The sequence below is a fragment of the Neopelma chrysocephalum genome, unplaced genomic scaffold (assembly GCF_003984885.1).
Source record: "Neopelma chrysocephalum unplaced genomic scaffold, ASM398488v2 Primary Assembly neopelma1_85435, whole genome shotgun sequence".
Taxonomy (NCBI): Eukaryota; Metazoa; Chordata; class Aves; order Passeriformes; family Pipridae; genus Neopelma; species Neopelma chrysocephalum.
In genome coordinates this window covers 1-936 of record NW_020915178.1, presented here as the reverse complement: position 1 = coordinate 936, position 936 = coordinate 1, and the positions used below count along the sequence as shown (strand labels likewise).

General features: G+C 40.8%; 1 protein-coding gene across 1 annotated transcript; it reads right to left on the bottom strand.

The window, feature by feature from the left end:
* Nucleotides 1-7: 7 nt before the first annotated feature.
* LOC113979596 (taste receptor type 2 member 40-like) lies at nucleotides 8-929 on the bottom strand (the record flags this gene model as incomplete). The annotated part of the gene is made up of 1 exon (XM_027706938.1): nucleotides 8-929. A coding segment is annotated over one exon (922 nt), but the record flags the coding sequence as incomplete, so codon positions are not given.
* Between the last annotated feature and the right edge of the window lie 7 nt (nucleotides 930-936).

Genomic DNA, 936 nt, shown 5'->3' with positions numbered 1-936 from the left:
ACCTTGCACTTCACACAGGGCAGAATCCCTCGCAGTCTGTTTTCCAGTTTGGGATTACTGAAAATCAGAACAAGGGAATGAAGACCTGGGAAAGTGTACCGAATTAAGTAAATTAAAAATAGCGTGTCATTTTCATTCTTCATGGCATAAATTAGAGTCAAGATCAAAGATATAAAGTTGATGCTGTACATTATGAAGAAGGAGAGAATGGATTTCATTGCTTTGATGTGGGCATCCATGCTGAGGTCCTTCACGGAGTTTGTCTGCATGTTGTGTTTGTGTCTCCAGAGGGAAAAGAGAAGGAGAAGGGCAGACAAGATGACTGCTGTGAATGAAGCGGCATGTCCAAAACCAATGATAAAATAATAAGGCAAAAACTGTTGATCTATTCTGAAACTTGCTTTCAAAATCCTTCCTTGGCTGGTGAAATTGAGGTTGTTACTGAGTGCTTTATCCATGATGTTGTAGGATATGGTTCCAAAAACCAGGGAGAAAAGCACTGATCCCAACAAGAGCCAGGGCACAATGTTGTCAATTTTTACTTTCAGGTAGATGAAGAAGCTGTTCCTGAAATTGGCAATTTTTATGCAATAAAAGACACAAAGAGAAGCAGAAAACCACAAGTTGGAACAACTAAAAAAGCTCCGAGCACTAGCAAGTAGCGGAAATATGGGGTGAACGTAAAGGTAATTGGGATAAATTAACGCAAGAAAGGAATATACCCATGAGATGCACAAAAACCAAAACCGGGAGCATCCCAAAGCCAGCAAGATCTTCTCATTAGAGTCCAAGGTTTTCCTTTTGATCCAGGACATGCAAATCACAGAAACAATGAAAGCATTTATCCACATGCCAGAAAATGTCTCAAGGGTAACAATGGCCACAGTCATGGCAGCGTATGAGGTGACATTGGATTGCTCTGGAGAGTGACAAGCT